The 26,648-nt window shown below is 42.9% G+C and overlaps 1 protein-coding gene across 3 annotated transcripts in view; it reads right to left on the minus strand.

Annotated features, from left to right (window-relative positions):
- Positions 1-12,125: 12,125 nt before the first annotated feature.
- ASRGL1 (asparaginase and isoaspartyl peptidase 1) overlaps positions 12,126-26,648 on the minus strand; it is a 54,620-nt gene continuing 40,097 nt past the window's right edge. For all 3 annotated transcript variants that reach the window (XM_044291379.1, XM_044291380.1, XM_044291381.1), the window contains exons 6-7: positions 22,265-22,375; positions 12,126-12,526 (exon numbers count right to left, since the gene is read on the minus strand). In XM_044291379.1, coding sequence (XP_044147314.1) covers positions 12,285-12,526; positions 22,265-22,375 — 353 coding nt within the window. In that variant the 3' untranslated portion in view covers positions 12,126-12,284. The remainder of the gene's footprint in view (positions 12,527-22,264; positions 22,376-26,648) is intronic.

Genomic DNA, 26,648 nt, shown 5'->3' on the forward strand with positions numbered 1-26,648 from the left:
CAAGAGAATGCCAAGAGTGTGCAAAGCAGTAATCAAAGCAAAAGGTGGCTACTTTGAAGAACCTAGAATATGACATATTTTCAGTTGTTTCACACATTTTTGTTATGTATATAATTCCACATGTGTTAATTCATAGTTTTGATGCCTTCAGTGTGAATCTACAATTTTCATAGTCATGAAAATAAAGAAAACTCTTTGAATGAGAAGGTGTGTCCAAACTTTTGGTCTGTACTGTATTTCTGGAGTGTATTAATATTATAGGCTATAGTTACTAGAGAGGGGTCGTTGATCCAGGGAGTTATTCTGATTGCCTGATTGGAGTCGGGAAGGAATTTGAGGAAATGTTGAAAAAAATACTACCTCATGTGGTTTTTTGCCTTCCTCTGGATCAACTTTGTAGAGTAATAGGCTGAACTAGATGGACAATATTTCAGCAACACAAAGTATGTTGCTATGTATGGAACAGTATGGAATTGGGAAGCTGGAAATTATACATATTTACAAGAAATGTAGTAGCCTCACAAACAGCCTTTTGTTACAGTTACACAGATAATTGTCAGATGTATCTTTGTCGTGAGCCATAAATTGTGAAACTTTCTTTCCATGGATTTTTATTATACTGTATATCAAGTACAGTATACTAAATTAAAAGAAAATAATGTCTTTGATGTTAGGCAGCAATAATTTTGGGAAATTAAAGATCTATTAACGGCTTGAGAACAACATTTCTCATGAAGGTGTAAATTTGAAACTGACAGAAATCTGTGAACGCTAAGCAAGTCTCTAACATTCTCCATAGGATAGAGATGAGGTTACTGAGGATTTAGAGCTGGAAATTCTCACCAAACAGTTAACTTTTAAAAACCTAAACTACAAAAAAAACTGGTAATAGCATAATATATAGGGCATGTTTGATCTGGTTAGAATAGTATGAATTTTTATTTTAAGCCAGAGCACAGTGCACTTGACTGGGATCCCATCTATAGTTCGATTGGCCTCCTTAGGGCAGGAATCATTTTTTGAAGCAAAAACTCTTCCCACTGCATTAACTTCAATAAAAAAAGAATTAAAAACTGCAACAAAAGCTTCACAGATCACAGTGCCCATCAACATCTTCTTTGTTTTGGTGAGAACATAAGATCCACCTGTCTCCCTGCTCTGGTGGTCCATGCCTGCTGACAACTCTTGATTCCCTTCCAGAGGGTATGGCTGCTGGAGTGGCGTTCTGGCTGTCCATTCCATGCTGGGCTGTGGCGTTCCTCTTCCTGCCTGCACTTCATGTCTCTGCCTCCCTAGCTTGCTAGCCCCTAAGAAGGTGTTCATTTGATTATCTGTACCTGACTTCTGCATGTTTATCTAATTAAACCAGATCTGCCTGCCCTGACCTTGGATTGTTTATTGATCTAACCCTCTACTGCCTGCCTTTACCTTTGGCCTGTTAACCAGATTCAATGTACTCTGCCTTTCCTGCCCTCAGCTGCTCCACTGACCACAATATTGCTTGTTCCCTTGGTGCCATGTATCTGTGGCTATTGACCCGTCGGGGTCAGCTGGAACTGAACAGAGACTACTCCAGGAGGTACCGGCCTGCAGCACAAACCAGATTCCTGTTTAGGGTTAAAGGGTAAAGATCAGGGCCACCAAATAGGTAACGCCATTAAGAGTAGCCCTAAATCAAATCTGTTCTGTGACACATAGGTTCTACACCCATTACATCACTGTCTGCTCATGACATGCCCCTGTAAGTTGTGGTTACAGGACGTGGTCAAGGACCTGACCAATCAGTGTACAGTATTTGCCAGGAGCAACTTCTCAAATACCTGAATACCATCTCTGCATGCCTGTACTCCTTGATTATCCCACCTCCTGCTCCGACTCCTCACACTGCAGCGTCTGCACCAAAGCCACTGCTTGTCTCTCCCTCTGGCTGGGCTAGATTGCATCTATCACTACCGCTGTGCTATGAGGGAGATCCTAAGACTCGTAGTAGCTTCCTGAATCAGTGCAAAATCTATTTTGTGTTACATGCCCACCAGTTCCCTAAAGAAAGGGGCAAGATTGCCTTCCTGTTGTCCCTGCTGTCCAGTAAAACTTTGGCCTGGGCCACACACCTTTTAACCGCCTCCGGACCGCCTAACGCAGGATTGTGTCCTGGCGGCGGTCGATCTGTTCCTCCTTGACGCGCCATCTCGTGAGACGCAAGATTTCCTGTGAACGCGCGAACACAGGAGCGCGTGTTCATAGGAACCGGAGGTAAACAAGTGGATCTACAGCCTGCCAGCAGCGATCATTCGCTGACAAACTGTCGATGCGATTTTTTTAACCCCAAAAAGGTATATTAGACGCTGTTTTGATAACAGCGTCTAATATAAATGCTACCTGGTCCTCTGGTGGTCTCTTTTGCTTGGATCGACCACCAGAGGACACAGGCAGCTCTGTAAGTAGCACCAAACACCACTACACTACACCCCCCGTCACTTATTTAACCCCTTATTAACCCCTGATCACCCCATATAGACGCCCTGATCACCCCCCTGTAGAGAAAAAGGTTTCTGATCAGGCGCAAAACACACAGGATCCAATCCGTCTCTTATAGGTGAATCTTCTTTAATTGCATAAAAAATTTAGAACAACGCGTTTCGGGGCTCAAAGTGTCCCCTTCATCAAGTTAACAGTAGTGGGACTACTGTTAACCTGATGAAGGGGACACTTTGAGCCCCGAAACGCGTTGTTCTACATTTTTTATGCAATTAAAGAAGATTCACCTATAAGAGACGGATTGGATCCTGTGTGTTTTGCGCCTGATCAGAAACCTTTTTCTCTACAAGCATCCTTTGGGGGATTGGGCCTCCGATCCCAAAGATACCTCTTCTGCGGCTGCATCCACGGATCCGGAAAGTCTCTCTTTTACTTACATACCTACAAAAGAGTCGTGTCTATTATTGCACAACCTAAAAAGGTGAGCACCTTAAACTTTTTTAACAATTAAGTTTGTATTGAACCTACTACCCTATTGTGCGCCCCCATACCCCTTCTTTTGTCTCTATGTTCCCCTCCTGACCGAGGGGTACTCTAGACTCGCCCGTGGTTACCAAGACTGATCACCCCCCTGTCATTGATCACCTCGCTGTAAGGCTCCATTCAGACGTCCGTATGTGTTTTGCGGATCCGCGCATCCGCAAAACACTGACACCGTGGAGCCGCAAAACACGGACACTGGCAATGTGTTTTCTGCATTTTGCGGATCCGCACATTGCCAGAACTATATAGAAAATGCCTTTTCTTGTCCGCAATTGCGGACAAGAATAGGACATGTTCTATAGGCTCTACAAAAAACGCAGTGTTCGCCCGCTCAGGCCTGATCTTGTGCGCACACTTGCGTTCAGTCCGCCCCACCGCAGTGACCGATTTTTTTTTTTCTGATTACTGCAAAAACACAGTAAAATCGCTGAGGCACTATAAAAAGATCACTTTTGAGGGGCATGGCAAGTTCATAGAAGATTTTTTTTTTGGGGGGCACAATTAGCAGAAGTATTTTTATTTATTTTTTTCTTATAAAGTCTCATATTCCACTAACTTGTGACAAAAAATAACATCTCACATGAACTTACCATACCCCTCACGGAATCCAAATGGGTAAAAAATTTTAGACATTTATATTCCAGACTTCCTCACGCTTTAGGGCCCCTAAAATGCCAGGGCAGTATAAACACCCCACAAATGACCCCATTTTGGAAAGTAGACACCCCAAGGTATTCGCTGAGGGGTATATTGAGTCCATGAAAGATTGAAGTTTTTGTCACAAGTTAGCGGAAAGGGAGACTGTGAGAAAAAAAAAAACTTCCGCTAACTTGTGCCAAAAAAAAACTTCTATGAACTCGCCATGCCCCTCACGGAAAACCTTGGGGTGTCTTCTTTCCAAAATGGGGTCACATGTGGAGTATTTATACTGCCCTGGCATTTTAGGGGCCCTAAAGCGTGAGAAGATGTCTGGAATCCAAATGTCTAAAAATGCCCTCCTAAAAGGAATTTGGGCCCCTTTGCGCACCTAGGCTGCAAAAAAGTGTCACACATATGGTATCGCCGTACTCAGAAGAAGTTGGGCAATGTGTTTTGGGGTATCTTTTTTCATATACCCATGCTGGGTGAGAGAAATATCTCTCTAAAATGACAACTTTGTATAAATAATGGGAAAAGTTGACATTTAGAGAGATGGGTATATATAAAAATACACCCCAAAACACATTGGCCTACTTCTTTTGAGTACGACGATACCACATGTGTGACACTTTTTTGCAGCCTAGGTGGCCAAAGGGGCCCAAATTCCAAAGAGCACCTTTAGGATTTCACAGGGCATTTTTTACGCATTTGGATTCCAAACTACTTCTCACGCTTTAGGTCCCCTAAAATGCCAGGGCAGTATAAATACCCCACAAGTGACCCCATTTTGGGAAGAAGAAATCCCAAGGTATTTCGTGATGGTCATAGTGAGTTCATGGAAGTTTTTTATTTTTTTAACAAGTTAGTGGAATATAAGACTTTGTAAGAAAAAATAAATCAGCATTTTCCGCTAACTTGTGACAAAAAATAAAAACTTCTATGAACTCACTATGCCCATCAGCGAATACCTTAGGGTGTCTACTTTCCGATATGGGGTCATTTGTGGGGTGTTTCTACTGTCTGGGCATTGTAGAACCTCAGGAAACATGACAGGTGCTCAGAAAGTCAGAGCTGCTTCAAAATGAGGAAATTCATATTTTTGTACCATAGTTTGTAAACGCTATAACTTTTGCGCAAACCACCAATAAATATACACTTATTGCATTTTTTTTATCAAAGACATGTAGAACAATAAATTTAGAGAAAAATGTATATAGAAATTTAGTTTTATTTGAAACATTTTACAACTGAAAGTGAAAAATGTCATTTTTTTGCAAAGATTTCGGTAAGTTTCGATTAATAACAAAAAAGTAAAAATGTCAGCAGCAATTAAATACCACCAAATGAAAACTCTATTAGTGAGAAGAAAAGGAGGTAAAATTCATTTGGGTGGTAAGTTGTATGACCGAGCAATAAACCGTGAAAATTGTGTAGTGCAGAATTGTAAAAAGTGGTCTGGTCATTAAGGGGGTTTAAGCTAGGTGAGCTGAGGTGGTTAAAGAGGACCTTTTACTAGAATAAAAAATGTAAACTAAGTATACAGACATGAAGAGCGGCGCCCCAGGGATTTCCCTGCACTTACTATTATCCCTGGGCGCCGCTCCGTTCTACTAGTATAGGCTCCTACTTGTATAGGTATCTTCATATGTTTGGCTCAACTTGGTGGAGCCTGCCGGCATCTCCTTCTCTCAGGCTGTAGTGCTGGCCAATCGCAGCGCTCAGCTCATAGCCTGATAGTTTTTTTTCTCTCTCAGGCTATGAGCTGAGCGCAGCGATTGGCCAGCGCTACAGCCTGGGAGAAGGAGACGCCGGCAGGCTCCACCCAGTTGAGCCGCACATATGAAAATGCCGGAGCCTATACCGGGAGAACGGAGATGCGCTCAGGGATAATAGTAAGTGCAGGGATATCCCTGGGTGCCGCTCTCCATGTCTGCATACCTAGTTTACATTGGTCACAGGCATAGATTTCCGCTTTAGGGAGTATATCAGAGAATCTTGCAACTACCTTCCAGAGGCCATTGCTCCCCTCCTCATTGGCTTCTCCAGTACAGCCTACACAGCATATTACAGTCAAGCTGTCTGCGAGGAGCACCAGCACAGATGCAGCAACCATTTGTGCCTTTGCTGCGGTAGTCATTATGTGAAGAGCTTTCCTCTCAAGCCAGGAAACCCCAGTGTCTAAAGTCGATAGGATAGACGACCCTACGTTAAAATGACAACTCCCCAAAATGAATGATTCCTGTAGTCCTATCCAGCGGTTACACCCAGTTCACTGAATGGGACTTTCTGGACTCTGATTCAAATGGCAACATCTTGCATGGTGATCCGGTACCACATACCCACAGTACGCCAGGAGAAATTCTTGGCTGTGGCTTCTGTCAACATACCTCTCCTAGAAGCTATCCTGTATGCTACTGTGCCCATGGATCTCCATGTGTGGGTCCTGTATTCAAGGAAAATCTATGTTCTCTCAGAATTCATCAGTCTTCTATTGCTCAGGTTACCATGGCTCTACTTCCATGTTCCTGTGATCGACTGTATTGGGGATCTCATTATCACTAACACTGTCTAGCTACAGTTATGCTTGTCTGTAGACCCTAAGTCCCGCAAAGCCACCAGGGACTTCCTCCATCCTATGCCAGTTATAGAGACATGTTCGACAAGAAAGAAGCTGAGACTCTGCCACCTCTTTGTTTGATTACCCAATTGATCGATTGCCTGGAACTATTCCCTCACAAGACCATGTATATGTGTTCACTGCCAGAGACTCAAGCCATGTAGGACTGCAATAAGAAGAGCCGAGAGAAAAAGGATTCATCTGCAAGCCCTTCTCCCCTGCTGGAGCCCGCTTCTTCATTGTAAAAAAGAATGATGGTTCAGTAATTCCCTGCATTGATTATTGAGGTCTGATTAAGACCGTCGTAAAAAACAAGTACCTACCACCATTGAGTTATGAACTTTTTGATAGGAATCATGAGCTTAGGATCTTCACGAAATTGGATATTTGGGGATCCTATTACGTGATACACATTCATGATGGTAATGAGTGGAAGACAACCTTTAACACCTGTCATGGCAAATATCTCGTCATGTCCATTGGTCTCAGCAATGCCCCAGCTGTCTTTCAGGAGTTAGTAAATTACATATTTTGTGATCTGCTCCACGTCTATGTAGTGGTATATCTTGATGAAATCTCCAGCTGCCAAGTCTACACTGATACATTCCATCCAGGTCTGGTAGTAGACTAAATTTTACCTGACCCAAGAGGCAGCTTGTATGAAGTAATCTGCATACTGGAGGCGCAGGCCAACACTGCACTTCTTCCTGGGTGATAAAATCTGGTTACCCTCCAGGAACATCTAGTTAAAACTACCCTCTTCTAAGTTTGCAACCAGATTTTTAGGTCCTTTTGAAGTCTTGTAACCCTGTGTGTTACAAATCATGTTTTCTGCCTTTGTTATGTATTCCTAATTGCTTCCATGTTTTTCACCTCAAACTGTTTGTGCTCAACCGCAATTCCAGATCTTAAGTTTCTCCTCCCACTCCAGTTGGCCCTGAAGATGAGTTTGAAGCAAAGAGTATATTTGATGTTACGAAGGCTGGGAGAACAACTTTCTATTTGGTCAACTGGAAAAGTTTTGAACCTTAAAGGGAATCTGTCACCTGGTTTGAGCATATTAAGGTGTTACTACTGCCATGTACAATAAAATACCTTATTTCTTGCTGTAGTCTTCATTTTTTGTTTCATGGTTTCATTAGCGATAAAATCCACTTTGTAACATAAAAATTCTAAATGAACCGAAAATTTTAAAAATGTTTAATTTTCTAAATTTGAATTTCTCTTCTTTTTAGACAGATAGTAATACCTCATAGGATAGTTATTAATCAACATTCTCTATATGTCTACTAAATGTTGGGATCATTTTTTAAATGTCATTTTTTTAAGACGTTAGAAGGCTTAGAATTCTAGAAGCAATTTGTAAATTTAAAGAAAATTTCCAAAACCGTTTTTTAAGCACCAATTCAGTTATCAAGTGATTTTGAGGGGTTACATGATAGAAACCACCCATAAAGGAGTATTTTAGAAACTACACTCAACAAATTATTCAAAACGGATGTTACAAACTTTGTTAATCCTTGAGGTGTTCCACATGAAATAAAGGAAAATAGAGGTGAAATTTCAAAAGTACAAATTTTTGCAGATATTCTTTGTTAATCTATATTTTTCCTGCAACACAGCAAGGGTTAACAGCAAAACAAACCTCAATATTTATTACCCTGATTCTGCAGTTTACAGGAAAAAAAACATATGTGGTCGTAAACTGCTCTATGGGCACATGGCAGTGGTCAGAAGGCAAGGAGCACTATATACTGTTGTTTTTGGAGGGTAGATTTTGTTGAAATTATTTTTGGGCACCATGTTGTATTTGAAGAGACGTTAAGGTACCCCAACAGTGGAAATACCCCAAAATTGACCCCATTTTGGAAACAACATCCCTCAAGGAATTTAGTAAGTGGTGTACTGAGCACTTTGACCCCCACAGACGTTTTACAGATTTTACAAAACACTTGACAAACACTTGACAATGAAATGAAAATGAAAACATTCAATTCCAATAAAATGTTGCTTTAGCTCCAAATTTTTCATTTTAAGGGAAAGCAGCAGAAAAAGCACCTAATAATTTGTTTCCCATTTTCTCCTGAATACGGCAACACCTCATATGTAAACTGCTGTAGGGGCACACCGCAGAGCGCAATATGGGTCTTGCAGCACAAATTTTGATGGCTTGGTTTGCGGGCACCATGTTGTTATTGAACAGTCTCTTGGGTACTAGTCCACTTTTTTTGCGGGATGAATTTCCATGATCATTGATTGTATTTTGGGGTACATACAACTTTTTGATCACTTTTTATTTAGCTTTTTGGGAAGCAGGATAAAGAAATGCAGCAATTCTCCAACTGCTTTTTGGTTTTGTTATTGCTGCATACACTATGCTGAAAAAAATACACATTATCTTTATTCTGCTGGGCAGTACGATTACAGAGATACCAAGTTTATAGTTTTTTTTTACACAAACCATTTTTGTATTACCATTTTCTGAAAGCCATCATTTTAGTTTTTCATTGGTACTATTCTAGGGTACACACGACTTTTTTGATTGCTTGGTATTACACTTTTTGTGAGCAAGGGGACCAAAATGGCACCATTTGTATATTTTTTTTACAGCATTCACAAGAGGGGGGTAGATCATGTGATAATTTTATAGAGCAGTTCGTTCTGGACATGGCATACCTAATATGTGTATTTTTTCTTTCTTAATATTTATTCTTTTTTTCTAAGTTTTACACAGTAAAAACATTTCCTGAAATAATTTTTTTGGGGTGATTGTCTTATGTAGGGGCATACAATTATATTTTTTACAATTTTATATGACTTAATTATGCATTGCATCCTGTATTGTAATGCATCGAGTGTCAGTGTACTATACTGACATTGTGCCTATGAGACCCAGCCTGGAGGCTGGGTCTCACAGGCTTCTGTAGCTGGCAGGCTCTGATGCCTGTGAAAGACATCAGGCTGCCATAGAAGCCATTAGGTCCCTGTCACTGCAGCGCAGTGACCCAATAGGGCCCCTCCATCCTCAAATCCAGTACATGCCACGGTAAGCTTTGCATCAGCCGGCGTATACAGCAGAGGCTCAGCTGTCAGGAACAGCCATGCCCCTGCCACTAATTGAGTGGGAGAAGCTCCTGCACCCGCCCGATCAGAGCACGGTACATGTACAGCGTTGGGTGACAAGTCACGTCCCCCTGCGCCGTGCATGTACAGAATTGGTTGGGAGGGGGTTAACCAGGGGCTAAAATAGATTGTTCTTTAATTGCCTCATTCATTGTAAAGGCCCTATGATGTATATTTTTACCCCATCTGTCCATGTTCACCAATTTAATGTCTCACTCATTGAAGTCCAATGGGTTGCCTGCTACGATGTTATTATACACAGTTTACTGGAGGTCTTGCTGCGATGTCATTGTATGGAAAGCTAATGTCAGCCTACTGCAAGGGAAGGATTTGCCTCCTTTTCTCCATTTAACAGCATCACCTCTTCAAGTGAGGAGCTGACACTAAGGAGGAGGTAGTTTGGGGTCATGCAGGATCATGACCTTGGCCAACAGCATTAGACTACTAAATTTCCATACTGCACTGAGCAAGGCTTGCATCTAAGGCTTATTGCAATCTGCAATACTCGGGCACAGTTCCGCGTGCATTCCGCATCACGGATGCGGACCCATTCACTTCAATGGGTCCGCAAATTCAGAGATGCGGAATGGTAGGGAATGGAAGCACGGAACAGAACCCTACAGAAGCGCTACGGAGTGCTTCCGTGGGGTTTCGTCCCGTACTTCCGTTCTGCAAAAAGATATTGCGGACCCATTAAAGTGAATGGGTCCGCGATCCGGTGCGGCTGCCCCACGGTGAGTGTTCGTGCATTGCGGCTGAAATTTGCAACACGTGTGAAAGAGGCACAAGGGACATTACAATAAATGAGACAAATAAAGAAAAATCTTTTTTAGTCCCCAGATAACCCCTATAAATATGAAGGATATGAGGGAATTTTTGTGGGAAAAGTTGTACTTTCTAAAGACACCATTTAATATACCATATGAAATAGTGGGAAGCTGAAAAACAAAAATGCAATTCCACCATTGTTTTGTGGCGCTTACGATGCAAATAAAATGACATGTTACTTTTATTCTACTAGTCTGTATGATTGCAGCAATACCAAATGTATATACAATGCATTCATATACCATTTCTGTCTTCAGAAATGTTTAGGGGCTTATTATTTTGTGTGGCAATCTGTAGTTGGCAATGGAAAGTCTAGGGGCCTTCACAAGGCTACCGGCTGGCATAGCAACTGAAAGTCTCCTGCAATCTTGACATGGGTGGGGGCACCATCAGCAGCCCACTACCGGTAAATGACCCCTCAGATGCAGTGTTAAATTGCAACCATAATTCAATGTCTGTAATTGGAATGTATCTCCAATCACTCACATTGGTGGCAGGTGTCTGTTGTGTAACACAGCAGACATCCACCAGCTATGGCACTTGCTCAGCTCCTAAGCAGGCGCCATCTTTAAAAACCTGCTGTTGGAAGAATTTAAAATAATAATATAAAAAAAGTATACTCACCGTTTTGAACCCTCCCTGCTCCAGCAACGGCCGTCACAATCCTCAGCGCCACTGCAGCCACAACGTCGTTTTACTTTTGATGCACTATCATGCACTATCTACTGCATGTGGCTGTTGCAGACAATCACTGTCCTCACTAAGGCTGGGTTCACACCTGAGCGTTTTACAGCGCGTTCCTACGCGCTGTAAAACGCACAACAGGCAAGAACCAATGATTCCCTATGGGAATGGTTCTCACCTGGGCGTTTTACAGCGCGTACGATCGCGCTGTAAAACGCCCGACGCTCAAACAAGTGCTTGAGCTTTTTTGGGGGCGTTTGTCGCGCGTTCCCGCACATAGAAATTCGGGAACGCGCGACAATGTGTGAACGCCAGTCTCTGTATGCGCGTTTGTAAACGCCCGTACAATCGTGCATACAGAGCGCTCGTTTCAGAACGCTCAGGTCTGAACCCAGCGTAACTGTCTGCATGTAAGAAACATCCGGCCAGGAGGATTGGAAAAGTGGGGCTGGGGTGTAGCACCTTTTTTTATGAACTATCAATTTCTTTCTTGTTTTAACTTGAACAACCCCTTCAAGCACAAATCAATCAAATAACTAAACCGGGCTAAATGAGCACGCCTCTAGGCTGTTCTGCGAAAAGCAGAACAACATGATACCAATCGAATAGAAAATCCTTGGCAACAACATGCACACTTTTAATTACCATGCAAGTCTAATCATTAACCAGGTTTTATTTCTAATGCCTCACAAGCCACCACAATTTGAGTTGTCAAAAGAGCAAACACTAAAAAACGGAGAGTCGGTGTTCTTGTGCATGGCCGACAGTTCTAGTGCTGGTCAACTGCAGGGAGTGTGTATGTGGTGTCCACTCTTGTAAATACAGTTTATTCATTGTATATTGGACAGTTTGCCTCAATTCCTCACCAGTTGCGAGGCCTTTACATGCTGTCAGTGAACAGAACCTTTTGATCATACATTTAAAAGCTAAAAATAATCTTTACTTAATGGATAGGCTTGTCTGCAATCCAGGACACAGTATATGCCCCTGTCTTTAAGGCCTCTTGCACACAAACTGGTTTTTTTCCCGTTTATGTTCAGTTTTTTGCATTCCGTATACGGAACCATTCATTGCAATGGATCTGCGAGAAAAAAAAACGGAAGGTACTCCGTATGTCTTGCGTTTCCGTATTTCCGTTCCATTCAAAGATAGAACATGTCCTATTATTGTCCGCATAACAGACAAGGATAGTACTGTTCTATCATGGGCTAGCTGTTCCATTCCGCAAAAAATGGAATGCACACGGACGTCATCCGTATTTATTACGGATCCGTTATTTGCAGACAGCAAAATACAAAAAAAAAGCCATACAGTCATGTGCAAGAGGCCAAACTCACAAAGGAATACACAAAAGAAGTGAATAATTTTGTCGTCAGATTGTGGGATTACATTCACTAGTGGACGTGGCTGCAGCAACAGACTCCATCTTGTCTTCTCCTGTATAAATGCCATAGTGTAGATGGTCATCTTTAACTGCAGCCCAAGACATCTGCTTTGTGGAGAACTTTGCTGCCCATTCACCTGTACTGTTAACCACTATGACGCCTCCACTTCCATCTACCCGTGTTTTCATGTAGTTGAGACCGGCCTCTGCTGCCTCTTCTGTAGACATTCCTGGAATGGAAACATAGTTATTCCAGATTTCCCAGACACAACATTTTATATATAACAGATATAAACTGTAACATGTGACTAGATCATGAGCTATACTTGTTTCCCGTCACACACCAAATATACTCCAAGTATGAATAACCTTTCACCATACCAGCAGGTGATCAAAGTATGAGCACCGGTGCCTTCTTGACCAGCTGATTAGCAGGGATCCAGGGTGTCTGACCCCCACAGAGGATAGGTCATTAGTATATAAATCTCGGAAAACACCTTTAAGCTGTACTTTCTGACCTTAAATATATTTGTCTCTGCTACATTTTACAGGTGGCTGTACAGGATTTAACCACTTCAGCCCCGCTAGGTGAAACCCCCTTCATGACCACAGCACTTTTTACACTTCGGCACTACACTACTTTCACCGTTTATCGCTCGGTCATGCAACTTACCATACAAATGAATTTTACCTCCTTTTCTTCTCACTAATAGAGCTTTCATTTGGTGGTATTTCATTGCTGCTGGCATTTTTACTTTTTTTGTTATTAATCAAAATGTAACGATTTTTTTGCAAAAAAATGACATTTTTCACTTTCAGCTGTAAAATTTTGCAAAAAAAACGACATCCATATATAAATTTTTCGCCAAATTTATTGTTCTACATGTCTTTGATAAAAAAAAAATGTTTGGGCAAAAGAAAATGGTTTGGGTAAAAGTTATAGCGTTTACAAACTATGGTACAAAAATGTGAATTTCCGCTTTTTGAAACAGCTCTGACTTTCTGAGCACCTGTCATGATTCCTGAGGTTCTACAATGCCCAAACAGTAGAAAACCCCCACAAATGACCCCATTTCGGAAAGTAGACACCCTAAGGTATTCGCTGATGGGCATAGTGAGTTCATAGAACTTTTTATTTTTTGTCACAAGTTAGCGGAAAATGATGATGATTTTATTTTTTTTATTTTTTCTTACAAAGTCTCATATTCCACTAACTTGCGACAAAAAATAAAAAATTCTAGGAGCTCGCCATGCCCCTCACGGAATACCTTGGGGTGTCTTCTTTCCAAAATGGGGTCACTTGTGGGGTAGTTATACTGCCCTGGCAATTTAGGGGCCCAAATGTGTGAGAAGAACTTTGCAATCAAAATGTGTAAAAAATGACCGGTGAAATCCAAAAGGTGCACTTTGGAATATGTGCCCCTTTGCCCACCTTGGCAGCAAAAAAGTGTGACACATCTGGTATCGCCGTACTCAGGAGAAGTTGGGGAATGTGTTTTGGGGTGTCATTTTACATATACCCATGCTGGGTGAGAAAAATATATTGGTCAAATGCCAACTTTGTATAAAAAAATGGGAAAAGTTGTCTTTTGCCAAGATATTTCTCTCATCCAGCATGGGTATATGTAAAATAACACCCCAAAACACATTCCCCAACTTCTTCTGAGTATGGCGATACCAGATGTGTGACACTTTTTTGCTGCCAAGGTGGGCAAAGGGGCACATATTCCAAAGTGCACCTTTCAGATTTTGCAGGCCATTTTTTACACATTTTGATTGCAAGGTACTTCTCACACATTTGGGCCCCTAAATTGCCAGGGCAGTATAACTACGCCACAAGTGACCCCATTTTGGAAAGAAGACACCCCAAGGTATTCCGTGAGGGGCACTGCGGGTTCCTAGAATTTTTTATTTTTTGTCACAAGTTAGCGGAAAATGATGATTTTTTTTTTTTCTCTTTTTTCCTTACAAAGTCTCATATTCCACTAACTTGCGACAAAAAAAAAAAAATTCTAGGAACTCGCCATGCCCCTCACGGAATACCTTGGGGTGTCTTCTTTCCAAAATGGGGTCACTTGCGGCGTAGTTATACTGCCCTGGCAATTTAGGGGCCCATATGTGTGAGAAGTACTTTGCAATCAAAATCTGTAAAAAATGACCGGTGAAATCCGAAAGGTGCACTTTGGAATATGTGCCCCTTTGCCCACCTTGGCATCAAAAAAGTGTCACACATCTGGTATCGCCGTACTCAGGAGAAGTTGTGGAATGTGTTTTGGGGTGTCATTTTACATATACCCATGCTGGGTGAGAGAAATATCTTGGCAAAAGACAACTTTTCCCATTTTTTTATACAAAGTTGGCATTTGACCAAGATATTTTTCTCACCCAGCATGGGTATATGTAAAATGACACCCCGAAACACATTCCCCAACTTCTCCTGAGTACGGCGATACCAGATGTGTGACACTTTTTTGCAGCCTAGATGCGCAAAGGGGCCCAAATTCCTTTTAGGAGGGCATTTTTAGACATTTGGATCCCAGACTTCTTCTCACGCTTTAGGGCCCCTAAAAAGCCAGGGCAGTATAAATACCCCACATGTGACCCCACTTTGGAAAGAAGACACCCCAAGGTATCCAATGAGGGGCCTGGCAAGTTCATAGAATTTTTATTTTTTTTGCATAAGTTAGCGGAAATTGATTATTTTTTTTTTTTCTCACAAAGTCTCACTTTCCGCTAACTTAGGACAAAAATTTAAATCTTTCATGGACTCAATATGCCCCTCAGCAAATACCTTGGGGTGTCTTCTTTCCAAAATGGGGTCAGTTGTGGGGTGTTTGTACTGCCCTGGCATTTGAGGGTCTCCGCAATCATTACATGTATGGCCAGCATTAGGAGTTTCTGCTATTCTCCTTATATTGAGCATACAGGTAATGAGATTTTTTTTTCCGTTCAGCCTCTGGGCTGAAAGAAAAAAATGAACGGCACAGATTTCTTCATTCGCATCGATCAATGTGGATGAAAAAATCTCTGCCAAAAAAAAAAAATGGAGGGGAAAGGCGCCTGCCAGGACATAGGAGCTCCGCCCTACATCCATACCCACTTAGCTCGTATGCCCTGGCAAACCAGATTTCTCCATTCACATCAATCGATGTGGATGAATAAATCATTGCCGGGATTTTTTTATTTATATATATATATATATACAAAGTGCTTGCCAAAGCATAGGAACGCCGCCTCCTCCTCAGCTCGTATGCCTCGGCAAACGTATCTGTCACTGCAGAGGAGAAAATCCCGTCTTGCAGCGCCGCATACACCGACTTGTGTGTAATCTGACAGCAGCACAATGCTTCTGTCAGAATGCACATCGGTGCTGCAGCTGGTCGATCGGTTGGTCCACCTGGAAGGTAAAAAGACAAAAAAAAAAAAAAAGAAAAAACCAGGCCACAACGCAATAATTTTATTAACTTTGGAACAGAACATGTAACTTTAACTTTTGGAACTAAACATTAACCTGTTTGCTTACCTGTTTTTTTTTTTGTTTTTTTACCTTTATAGAACAAACCTCTCCTTCCCCATGGGACAATGTGCAAAGCGCAAATCGCCCAAAGATGTGGCGAAGTGCGTTATGCACTTTGTCCCATGTGAAAGGAGACGTTTGCAGCAGCAGTGAGTGAATGGGCCCTAATAGCCCTGTGTGCCTATCCTGGTGAGATGATCCCTATGCTAATAGTGTACCTGTGAGTGGTACTTCCGGAAACACTCTCCAAAGCATAGGGCAGGGTGGTCCGGACAGTCAGGACAGAAATAGCGGGTGTCACGCCTTATTCCACTCCTGCTACAGACACGACATCTTTTTCGGGGTGACGGTTGGGTTGAGGTACCAGGAACGACATTGGGGAAATGTCGCTCGTGTAGACGGCTAACTACACTGGTGGTTGGGGCCACGGAACCTCCTGGATACAGGAGGTTCTCGATGATCTCTTCCTGAAATTTGAGGAAGGATCCAGTTCTCCCAGCCTTACTGTAGAGAACAAAACTATTGTACAGAGCCAATTGAATTAAATATACAGACACCTTCTTATACCAGCGTCTGGTGCGTCGGGAAACTAAATACGGAGACAACATCTGGTCATTGAAGTCGACCCCTCCCATGTGGAGGTTATAGTCGTGGACTGAGAGGGGCTTTTCAATGACACGGGTTGGTCGCTCAATTTGTATTGTCGTGTCTGCGTGAATGGAGGAGAGCATGTAAATGTCACGCTTGTCTCTCCATTTCACCGCGAGCAGTTCTTCGTTACACAGTGCGGCCCTCTGCCCCCTTGCAAGACGGGTGGTAACGAGCCGTTGGGGGAAGCCCGCGCGACTAGTTCGCGCCGTACCACAGGCGCCAATCCGTTCTAGAAACAAATGCCTAAAGAGGGCCACACTTGTGTAAAAATTGTCCACATAAAGATGGTACCCCTTGCCGAATAAGGGTGACACCAAGTCCCAAACTGTCTTCCCACTGCTCCCCAGGTAGTCAGGGCAACCGACCGGCTCCAGGGTCTGATCTTTTCCCTCATAGACCCGAAATTTGTGGGTATAGCCTGTGGCCCTTTCACAGAGCTTATACAATTTGACCCCATACCGGGCGCGCTTGCTTGGGATGTATTGTTTGAAGCCAAGGCGCCCGGTAAAATGTATCAGGGACTCGTCTATGCAGATGTTTTGCTCTGGGGTATAAATATCTGCAAATTTCTGGTTGAAATGGTCTATGAGGGGCCGAATTTTGTGGAGCCGGTCAAAAGCAGGGTGGCCCCTGGGACGGGAGGCGGTGTTGTCACTAAAGTGCAGGAACCGCAGGATGGCCTCAAAACGTGCCCTGGACATGGCAGCAGAGAACATGGGCATGTGATGAATCGGGTTCGTGGACCAATATGACCGCAATTCATGCTTTTTTGTCAGGCCCATGTTGAGGAGGAGGCCCAGAAAAGTTTTAAGTTCGGAAACTTGGACTGGTTTCCACCGGAAAGGCTGGGCATAAAAGCTTCCCGGGTTAGCGGTGATAAATTGTGTGGCATACCTGTTTGTTTCGGCCACAACTATGTCTAAAAGCTCCGCAGTCAAGAACAGCTCAAAAAATCCCAGGGCCGAACCGATCTGAGCCGTCTCAACCCGAACTCCAGACTGGGCAGTGAAAGGGAAAACTACAGGTGCGGCTGAAGTTGGGGACTGCCAATCAGGGTTTGCCAGCACCTCTGGGATTCTAGGGGCTCTACGGGCACGTCTTTGCGGTGGCTGCGACGGGGTCACTACTGCACGTGCCACCGTACCAGCTTCAACTGCCCTTCTGGTGCTCGCTACTTCACCAGGTTGTACGGCAGTGCTGGTACTAGGTCCAGGGAGGGCTGGGCTGCTGGTGTATGCCTCACCACGTAATCCGACAGCACCAGCCCCACCCTGCTGCTCTTGAAGCGGATCCTGCGCAACCTGCGGTCTAGCGACACGGGGCCGGGTACGCCTGGTGGTATCAGGGACCTCAGCCTCCTCGTCCGAACTTTGGGTCAGAGAGCCACTGCTTTCTACAGGTTCGTATTCTGACCCGCTGGATTCATCAGATGAGGGTTCCCACTCCTCATCCGACTGGGTCAGAAGCCTGTAGGCCTCTTCAGAAGAATACCCCCTGTTAGACATGTGGGCAACTAAATTTAGGGGTATTCCCTGAGACTACCCAAGAAAAAAAAAGCAAGCCTGTCTTACAAAGGGGAGGCTAGCGAAGTACCGGAGGCCGCTGCGGTTGATAAAAAATATCAAAACTGATTTTTTTTTTGTCACTGCGGTGGGGCGGGTGTGGGCGAACGCACGTGTGGGCGACCGATCAGGCCTGATCGGGCAAACACTGCGTTTTGGGTGGAGGGCGAACTAAAGTGACACTAATACAATTATAGATCTGACCGTGATCAGTTTTGATCACTTCCAGATACTATAAAAGTACAAATGCTGATTAGCGATACGCTAATCAGCGAATAACGGACTGCGGTGCGGTGGGCTGGGCGCTAACTGATCGCTAACTACCTAACCAAGGGACCTAAACTATACCTAAAACCTAACGGTCAATAACAGTGAAAAAAAAAAGTGACAGTTTGCACTGATTACTTTTTTCTTTTCACTTGTGATTGACAGGGGTGATCAAAGGGGTGATCAAAGGGTTAATTGGGGTTCAGGGGGGTGATCAGGGGCTATAGTGTAGTGTTTGGTGTACTCACTGTGAAGCCTGCTCCTCTGCTGGATCCAACCGACGAAAAGAACCAGCAGAGGAGCAGGCAGCCATATAACAGATCATATTTACAAATATGATCTGCTATATGGCTCTGTGATTGGCTTTTTTAAAAATCAGCAACCTGCCAGCCACGATCATTGGCTGGCAGGTTGCTGACGAAATGGTCCTGAACGAAATGCCGGCGCGAACTGCGCACGCGCGGGCGCATACTCGCGTCATCTCGCGTCTCGCGAGATGACGCGTATATGCGTGACTGTGCGCAGCACTGCCACCTCCGGAACGCACATGTGCGTTAGGCGGTCCGGAGGTGGTTAAAGCCCAATGCTGCTTTCTTCCAGAAACAGTACCTAACCATGGATGTTTCTGGTATTGAAGCTCAGCTTCACTGGAGTGAATGGAAAATCAGAGGGTGGGTATGACACCGATTTTCTTTTTTAAATCAAGGATATTTTTGTCATTTTGGGCAATTCCTTTAAGATGTAGAAAGGAGGTGGAGGGGATGATAGAATTACCACCAGATTTATCAAAATCTTTAATGCACTTGCCCAATTTTACTCAACCTTGCCCCTTTCCCTTGACACGATTGTGTGATTTGAGCTGTACAATCTGCAACTGAATTCTGCTTCATTTAAAATAGTAAATCTCCCCGATGTGTATACTTCACAACAGTCAGCCATTCTTGAAGCAGCAGAAAATAGAACTGATTCTTATGTACAAATGAGAACAAAGTTTAGCCTGTGGCATTTACAACATGATGTATTGTGCCATATACTACAGCCAAGTAATACAAATACATTTATAGTGTCAGTTGTAAAAATGATCATCCCCTTTGTTATTATTAGTGGACATGAATAAAATCAGAACAGTCTAACAATCTATTGACACATACAATGAGAGTTGAAACTGTGAAAAAAAATTTTTATGTCTACCTCTCTACCACCTTAATTCTAAAGGTAAGAGTCTTAACAGGTAGAAGGATCACTGTATAAACCTACCATGGTAGACACCTTAAAAGTAATTTCAGGATAATGCTACAGAATAAGCTGTTGTGTGCATACATGAGGAGTTGCACTATTTCTGGTCATTACATGAATTGTACTCAGATTTTTTTTTATCAGTTTTCTCCTCTTCGGCCTCCAACTCTAATGGTCAGTTTTCCCTGAGCTCAGCTCCAGGTAGTTGCAGACTAGCTGGTATATCATATACAGAAGATGAGATTTCACGTGTGTAAAGGCTCATGGGCCCTGGTGCAACAGTTCAGCTTGGGCCCCCCTTCCCTCTGTGCCTTGTGGCCAGGGGAAGATACAGCTTTTGTGCTGGCTGAGAAAATTGAAGCACCCCCCCCCCCCCCCCCCCCCCATGCCAAATTCTTGACCTAACCCCTTCCCTCCAGCCACAGGTGTAACTTGACCAGCATGCACTTTCTATACTACCAGTGTCTTCTTATACGGCACAAGGTTCTTTGGGCCCCCTCAGGCTCCTGGGCCCGGTAGCGACTGGTACCTCTGCACCCCCTATAGCTATACCCCTGCTGCTCCCCTATCACTGTAGCGCGCCCTACTAGCATGGCAAACACTCTATAGCAGTATAAAACACAGTCACTGTAAATCCAGTACTGGGGTGAGATAGAACACTTATTTGAAGCTACTGCAAGGTCTATGTGTGTCTCTCTACATCTATCTCTCTCTAGCTGTTCTCTGTCAATGTGTAAATTGTGCAGGACACAGGGGGTAGGGGCACTGTAGTAATGAGCTCCCTCTACTAAAAGGTGGAGGGTGTTGTGCAGTTCTGGCACCGATTTACAGTGACAGAGCTATGCCCTAGCTTACAGCTATTAGGGCATGCTGGGAGTTGTAGTTTTGCAACAGCTGGAGGGCCGCACTTTGGACATGCCTGCCCTAACTGACCAGTGGGGTGCAGGATATTGGACCCTGGCCAATCGGCTAGTGATAGTCAATCCTAAGAATAGGCCATCACTTAGTAGAGGCTGGATAACCCCTTTTACAGTAAGTTATTTCAAAGCATATGAATACAAAGTATCGTTTTGTTATTTAACTGTAAAATTCCTACATTTTGTTAAAGAGCCTCTTTAAGCATGATCAACCCTATTAAATCAAACATAATGCCTGGTAGGGTTGATCATGCTGATTAAAAATGTATGTTAAACAGCTGCAGAGATATCTATGTTTTTATTCATATGCAAATGACCACCTTGGAGCACCAGAGAGGTGCTGCTAAATCCTTGGAGCACTGCTTTTGTAACACCCCTGAGCTCAGCCCCCCCCCCCCCCCCCCTTGACTTGACAGGTCTAGACATCAGCTTGCTGAGATCAGAGCTGTGTCCTAGTATATAGCTATAGTATATAGTTACTATAGCCTTACCATATTGAGAAGAGTATTTCTACAGACTTTCTAGAAAGCTAATAAATATTACTGGTTTATTCACAGGCACAATAATGATTTTAAAGACACCAATAACATGTTGTAACAGTGGCTGCTGTGCGCCGCTGTTCCCCTGCTTACCGCCGCGGTCCTGGGCGCAGTGTTCAGTGGTGATCTGATGCCAGTGCTTCCCTATTCACCGCTGCAGTCCTGGGCTCTGTCCGTGTAGGTAGGTACTGTTGTTCTGAGATCCGCTCCACACTTTCCTTTCAGCCCTGATCACAGTATGCTTGCTGCTTGTTCCCTGCAGCACTTCCTTAAGGGCCGGCGCGCGTCACTTCCTGTGCTTTATGTATTAAGATCATGTGACCCCTCTGACCAATCCTAGCCCTTCTGCCCATATAAGTGGCTCAGGCCTGCTGACTACATCTTTACCTCTGGTACCTTGGTCAGGTACCTCCTGATCCATCTAGACCAGCAGACTCATGTGCCAATCCTTCTCAAGAGGTAGCGACCTGGTGTTCCCCTCGGGAAAGTCTATCCCCACCATCAGGGGTACTGTGAAGATCGAGGGGTTCACTTATATAACGCCCTTAGAGGAGGTAGGACACGGGGCACAGTGGATTGACTCCCGCTGGTTAGTGACACATGTATTAGCTTTCTAAGTATAGAAAACCACTCTTTTCAATATGAAACAGCTACAGCCTGGATGTAAGTGGTCAGCCTTGCATGTAGATATCCCAGGTAAAATTTTTCCCTCATTTAATAAAAAGCTATAGCCTTACTATGTTGAGAATAGAGGTTTTCTGTACTTGGAAAGCTAATACATGTTACTGCTGTCTTTATAATCATATAGTGTGCCTGTGAATGAATCAGTAATATGTTGTATTGGTACTGTAAATGTCAAATTATTAAAGGTTGTTTAGGTTAAGCTCTATTAAAGTGAACGAGGCAGAGCCGTAGTACCACATCCTACCCCTGGAGACCCCTTTAAAGAAGGCCACAGCGCTACTGTGAGCTCTGCTGCTTTCTCAAACAGATGACTGGCAGGGGTCCTGGGTGTCAGACCCCCACTGATCAAATACTGATGACCTATCCAGAGGACAGATCATCAGTATATAAGTCTCAGAAAACCCCTTTAAATTGGTTCATACAGTGAACAATACACAATAAAATACAAATGGCTGTCTGTTTGAAGAAACCCAAACGTGGAATAACCAACCACCCCAATAAATGTGATAAATTGCTGCAATAAATGATAAAATACTAAAAGTTCCTCTTTTTAGGCTTAACTATGGTTACACGCAACAGTATAGAAACAACTTACCTTGTTCCATATAATGTAGAATAAGCCTTGCTAAAATCACTTTCATAATACTTTCACCATCACCGGTGGTCGAGACGGCACCAACACTGTTACTGGCGTAGCCTCCAGAACCTGCACATCATAAGAACAAGATAACAAGACGGGTGCAGATAAGTGCACATTCTCCATGTAGCTGTAACTGACATTCTTAAGACGTCGTCTTCTGTCCACTCATAGCCCTGATACTGGAGAGGTCACACTTCTGTTATTTTATTAAATGATATTCATATTTACCTTTTCTCCTCCCCACAGTCCCATACAGCACACATATTTACAACTGTATGCCATGAAATGTCCTGCACCATATAATGCACTCTTCTTACAGGCACTTTGATCTGTGAGAGCATTCATTAAGAGTAGGTTGTTAAAGGGAATCTGTAACCCCAATTTTGGACTATTATCTACAGTAATACATGATTGTGGGAGCAGTACTTTCCGGACTGAATACTGCTTCTCTGAGGCTGGGTTCACACTTGAGCGTTGCGCAAACGCGCGTTTTACGCGCGTTTTTGACGCGCATTTTTATGCGCGTTTTTGTAATAGTAAACGCGCGTTTGTGTGATTCACTACAGTGTCCTATGGCCACAAACGCCCCAAAAGTCGCTCATGTACTTTTTGGAGCGTCGGGCGTTTTACAGCGCGATCGTACGCGCTGTAAAACGCCCAAGTGTGAACCATTCCCATAGGGAAGCATTGGTTTCTCCTTGTTGAGCGTTTTACAGCGCGTAGGAACGCGCTGTAAAACGCTCAGGTGTGAACCCAGCCTGAAGTGAACCTGCAACATCATAATGATTTATGATGCTGTGAATTCCTGTCTCACCATGGGTCTATTAAATTGTAGTCACGGCATTATGTCAGTACAGTTCAGTAGACCGGCAGTGAGACAGAAAGTCACAGCATCATACCTGTAAATCATTATGATGCTGCAAGTTCACCTCAGAGGAACAGTGTTCTGTCCAGGAATACTGTTCCCACACAGAGTACATGTATGTTTCCCAGATTGAATGCGGTCATATGAAACTGCCCTAAATATGTTTTTATGTTTGAGCTGCTCAAGTAGGTTCTTAAATTAAAGGTATTCACTGAAATCCAGTAACTATTCAGGCACTACAATGACACCTAGTGGTCTTTCTGTAGAATAAACGTTTTTGCAAAAATAAAAATCATTTTTATGACTTCATTAACACCACAGCAATACATATTTTATGACTTCCCACAACACAGCAATACATCTATTCAATGGCTTGCAAAAGTTTGGGCACCCTTGGTCAAAATTACTGTTACTGTGCACAGTTAAGTAAGTTAAAGATGAAATGATCTTAAAAAGTTAAAGATGACACATTCCCTTTGTATTTAAAACAATTTTTATTTTCATCTTTTATATTTTCAAAATAACAAAAAAGGAAAAGGGCCTGAAGAACAACTCTGGGCACCCTGCATGGTTAGCACCTAGTAGTATCCACTTTGGCAAGTACTGCGGCTTGTAGCCAGCCAAGAGTCTTTCAACTCTTGTTTCAGGGATTTTCATCCATTCTTCCAATTCTGTGAGATTGCTGGGCCATCTTGCATGCACTGCTCTTTTGAGGTCTGTCCACAGATTTTCACTGATGTTCAGACTGTGAGGGCCTCGGTAAAACCTTCAGCTTGCATCTTTTGAGGTATAATATTGTGGAATTTGAGGTGTGTTTAGGATCATTATCCATTTGTAGAAGCCATCCTCTTTTCAACTTCAGATTTTTTACAGTTGGTGTTATGTTTGCTTAGAATTTGCTAGAATTTCATTGAATCCATTCTTCCCTCTACCCGTGAAATGTTCCCCTTGCCATTGGCTGCAACATAATCCCAAAACATGATTGAGCCACCCACATGCTTAATGGTTGGATAGAGGTGTTCTTTTCATGAAATTTTGTGCCCCTTTTTCTTCAAACGTACTTTTGCTCTTTGTGGCCAAATAGTTCTATTTTAACCTCATCGGTCCACATGACTTGTTTGCTAAAATGCATCAGCTTGTTTAGATGATCTTTTACTGAATTTTGTGGCGAGGACACAGGAGAGGTTTTCTTCTGATGACTTTTCCAAGAAGGACATATTTGTGCAGGTGTCGAACAGTAGAACAATGTACCACAACTTCAGAGTCTGCTAAATCGTCCTGAAAATCTTTTGCAGTCAAGCAGGAGTTCAGATTTGCCTTTTTTTAGCAATCTTACGAGCAGCTGTCTCTGAAATTTTTCTTGGTCTTCCAGACATTCTTTTGATCTCCCCTGCTCCTGATAACTGCCTGTTAACTGCCACACTTTGCTATCTTCCAATAGCCTTCCCCTGCTTTGTGCGCCTCAACTATTCATCTTCAGAGTGTTAGGCAGCTGCTTAGAAGAACCCATGGCTGCAGTTTTGTCGGATAAGGTTATAGGAGTTTGGGTATTTATAAAGCTTTGAAATTTGCATCACTTGGCCTTTCCCAACAATGATCATGAACAAACCTTAACCCTAACAGGCTATTTAAAGTCTGAACGCTATCGTTCAGCATTATCTGAACACTCAAATCTCCTTGGGTTCCCATACTTTTGCAAGGTACTCCTTTCCTTTTTTCACTCTAAAATTGTACACACAGGGTACTCATGTGCCCATGTGCTATGCCAGGATTTAGTAAACCTCGGGGGTAGGGGTTGGTTACGGACAGGAGCAGCAATATGTGCTCCTGCCAGTACTCCCTGCACTGCAGCCCCATTGATAAACTGTAAACTCTTTTCTCCGTTGTGAAGTCAGCGGTGTACAGAAAAGTGAATTTTAAGGAAAGTAGAACTTTAGGGAGGGAAAAGTCTATTAAAAACACAAGATGCCTTATTATAGCATATTACAAAAAGTATTATTGAGGCATTAGGGACATTTTAACAAAAATTTTATCAAACGTTTTGTTACTCTTTAAAATAACAAAATTGTACAAATGTCTTGCAGTGATGACGCTCCACCAACGTGCACATGGCTCTGGCAGTGCGTCACTGTCCTCAGCACATGGCAGCACAGTGGGCACAACTGTCTAGTAAAGTGATTGGATGCATCATTCACATGTGTATTGTCAGAACATCACCGCTACAGGACAGAAACAAACGCTGATGGTTCCAAACAACCCTTTAATTGTGCCAAATGTCTAATTTTAGGAAAAGTACTGCTATGGGTATATAAGATGGCCTAGTATTTTTTGTTTGTTAAAATTGTCCTGGCAGCAAAAAGGTTAAAGTACTCTTCAATGGTAAGCATGAATGGGACCCCAATTCACACCACTGTAAGTCAATGGGTTCTGCTGGGCGTTGATGATATACAGCACTGCACTGTGGCTCCATCAAAAATAAGGTCAGAGGTATCAGGTAACAGCACTGTGTAGGCAAATTTATCTTTATACCCCCTTAGCAAGCACAAACTATCCACGGAGACAGCTGCCCAAGAAACGCTGGTCCATCAGCTTTCAGGATCAGGATAAGGCCTCTTGCACACAGACATTATTTTTTTTTCGCTTACGTTCCATTTTTTCCATTCTGTATACGGACTGTATATGAAACCATTAATTTCAATGGATATACAAAAATAACGGAAGGTACTCCTGTATGTACGTACGTATGCCTTCCGTTTCCGCATTTCCATTCAAAGATAGAACATGTCCTATTATTGTCCGCATAATGGACAAGGATAGGACTGTTCTATCAGGAGCCAGCTGTTCCGCTCGGCAAGAAAAGGAATACACACCGACGTCATCCATATTTTTTGCGGACGGCAAAATACTGAAAAAGCCATATGGTTGTGCGCAAGAGGCCTAATGTAAAGGGGTTCCCCAGGATTTTCATATTGATGGTCTTTCCTCAAGATAGGTCATCGATATGGGATTGTGTAAAAGTAGAAGGGTCCAGCTTCTGATAAAACGATATCCTTTATTCGATGCAGTAAAATCCATACAATTACAGTATCAATGAATTTGTAAATTTTAATTTTTTTCTGCACGTTGGATTTGTCATTCCATGTTTTGTGATTTGCGCACACCTGATTATTATGTGATGTTGTTTCTATGCATGTGATTGGAGGAAGTGTACTTATATGGGAGAGTCACACATGGCATTTTATATCATGAGTAAGGATCGTTAACTCGAGATCCGAAACACGTCAATTTCGCATCTATCTTGTTTTGTATGGATTTTACCACATCAAATAAAGGATATAGTTTTATCAAAAGCTGGATCCTTCTTATTTTTACACAGTTTATGTTGGCTTTGTGCTGGCCACATCTGTGCCTCTGATACAATACGCAAGTGAGTGCTGCAATTTGAATTTCTATATCTTTCAATATGGGATTGGC

This window comes from Bufo gargarizans, chromosome 4 (genome assembly GCF_014858855.1).
Source record: "Bufo gargarizans isolate SCDJY-AF-19 chromosome 4, ASM1485885v1, whole genome shotgun sequence".
In the NCBI taxonomy this organism is placed as follows: Eukaryota; Metazoa; Chordata; class Amphibia; order Anura; family Bufonidae; genus Bufo; species Bufo gargarizans.